General features: G+C 46.8%; 1 protein-coding gene across 1 annotated transcript in view; it reads right to left on the reverse strand. All coding sequences in view use genetic code 11, as the record gives it.

Moving 5' to 3' along the window:
• Nucleotides 1-2,080, reverse strand: part of EGR_03020 (hypothetical protein) — a gene marked incomplete at both ends in the record, with an annotated part of 10,773 nt that overhangs the window by 5,738 nt on the left and 2,955 nt on the right. Inside the window, one exon of the mRNA XM_024492269.1 lies at nucleotides 830-933. Within this exon, the coding sequence (XP_024353195.1) occupies nucleotides 830-933 (104 nt within the window). The remainder of the gene's footprint in view (nucleotides 1-829; nucleotides 934-2,080) is intronic.

Consider the following 2,080-nt stretch of genomic DNA (forward strand, 5'->3'; position numbering starts at 1 on the left):
TTGCAGTCAAATTCGAGAAAACCTGTAACCAAGACAATACAAGTTGCTGTGCCTCTTCCATGTGTGGGGTCCAACCAATGTCACTCTTCCCACATTATTCGCTACTGCACAGGCCAAGCCGAATTCCGAGGAAAAGTGCTGGCGTGTGAGACTGTCTGCTTCATGACTACAAGCGATCGAGTGCGATGAAAGCAGTGCTTGCGTGTGTTGATTCCCTCAGTTAAATTCGCCCACTTCGACAGGACAATCACGATGGTGTCACATCAGCGTTTTGGAAGAAGGTGTGATATGACGCAGTCTCTGCACAAGTCAGTCTCATCTAAGGCTGGCTTGTTGTTGATACTGATTAGGAAATGCTCACTCCACCTCGGATCTGAAGAGCACTCACCTTATTGGCAATTGGGAAAATCAGGAGGCAGTATGTTGTCAACTGCAACGCAGAATAGAAGTGATGAGCGCTTGATCACATCTTTCCAAGAGAACCTCATTAACCTACTCACGGTGTGGGTTATTTTACTGAAAGCATTGCCGTTTTACATGTGGAATGCTACTAACTCACATCACCTACAATGTGACGAAGAGGCACACCTCGGCAGTGTAGGTCTTTCGCTCTGACATTTGCTGCCGTTATTGGAGCAGCTGTTAATGAGGAAGCCTCGAATCGCCTCTTGCATTGGCAGAGTGTGTAAAGAGACGAATCAGTTACGACATACGCCTCGATGGATTAACCTGTCAGGAATGAAGCTCGACGGCCTCAAAATCAATACGACGGCATTTCTGTCTCCAAGTGCATCAATCGTTGGAGGAAACGTGGAATGAAGTGACGTACTTCAAGGAAGATACGGCAGTGGACGACGAGTTTTTCTGTAGCTCTGGACTCTCTTCAGGTGTGAAGTGAGTGACACCTCGTGAGTTGCGAACCGTGATGTGCCACTAGTGACAAGCATTCACATTGCACAGTTTGCACTGGTGATTGAGGCTCGCCTGACAGTAAGCATGTGTGAAGCTAAAATGAACTAGTGTGTCTGCGTGCGAATGGATGTGGATAACGATGGCGATGCTGGGACACACAGGCATTGGAAATGGCCAAGTCCGTGTTGGTGATTCGGTTGCACGGTGTAAGTGCTCCACCAAGTCACAGGCTGCGTTCATGAAGTCGTGCACTAAGTTGGCAGTCGAAAAGTTTGAAATGTGATGCGCAATTTGGCCTTATATATATGCCATTTACCGCGTTCAGGAAATGGAATAGCTGTCATCGACGGCAAACCAAGTGCCAAATATCACAATAGGTGACATTTTCCTCAAACTCCACTTCTTTCCATGCCACCATGCTCTTTTTTGCATTACAACAACGCGTTTAAGTACGCGAATGGTTCGAGGGATTTGCGAGAGTGATGTGAGGTGAATGTCGGGGAGACAAATGCATGTGGGGTGCCATTCTAGTCTATTAAACCACAGTGGGTTGTGTCAGTTCAGTGAAATGGTTGGCAATTTGCAAATTCACGATATCAGTCAAGTAACTGGTTAAAATGACACTTGCCGAATTTCACTCATCCTCGGACTGTCATTGTGCAGAGAAGAATTCAGATCTGCTCAGGTTTTGCCGAAAAGAATCGGTAGGGCATTATTGTCTGTTGGAAAGCAATGTGGGAAGTGAAGTGAGGGTGGTAGAGGTGGAAACAAAATGCGGAAAAGCAGAGCCAGGTAGATTGCAAAATCGTGGTAAACATGGGGTGGAGAAGGGTAGGGCACAGCAGCACTCTGATGAAGCTGCTATCCTGGGAGTAATGGAGGCTGTGCGGAGTTGGGGAAGTGGATACCAGGTGCACAAGCAAAGCGGGAATTCAAGAGTGAAAACATCAACGACGGAGTGGATGCATAATAAAGCTGCAATGTGGGAGACTTTTAGAGAGTTAGATATGCTACAGAATTACCGATGGTAGCAGGCAGCACGTATCGATGCCGATTCCGAATGCTATGTGGCATTGTGATTGGCACGAAAAGAGCATTTGTGACGTACAGTGGAGTGGTGAATTGGTACATCAAACCATAATGTAGTGAATGGAGGAAAGCTCTTTCC

This window comes from Echinococcus granulosus, assembly GCF_000524195.1.
Source record: "Echinococcus granulosus chromosome Unknown EG_S00015, whole genome shotgun sequence".
Lineage (NCBI taxonomy): Eukaryota > Metazoa > Platyhelminthes > Cestoda > Cyclophyllidea > Taeniidae > Echinococcus > Echinococcus granulosus.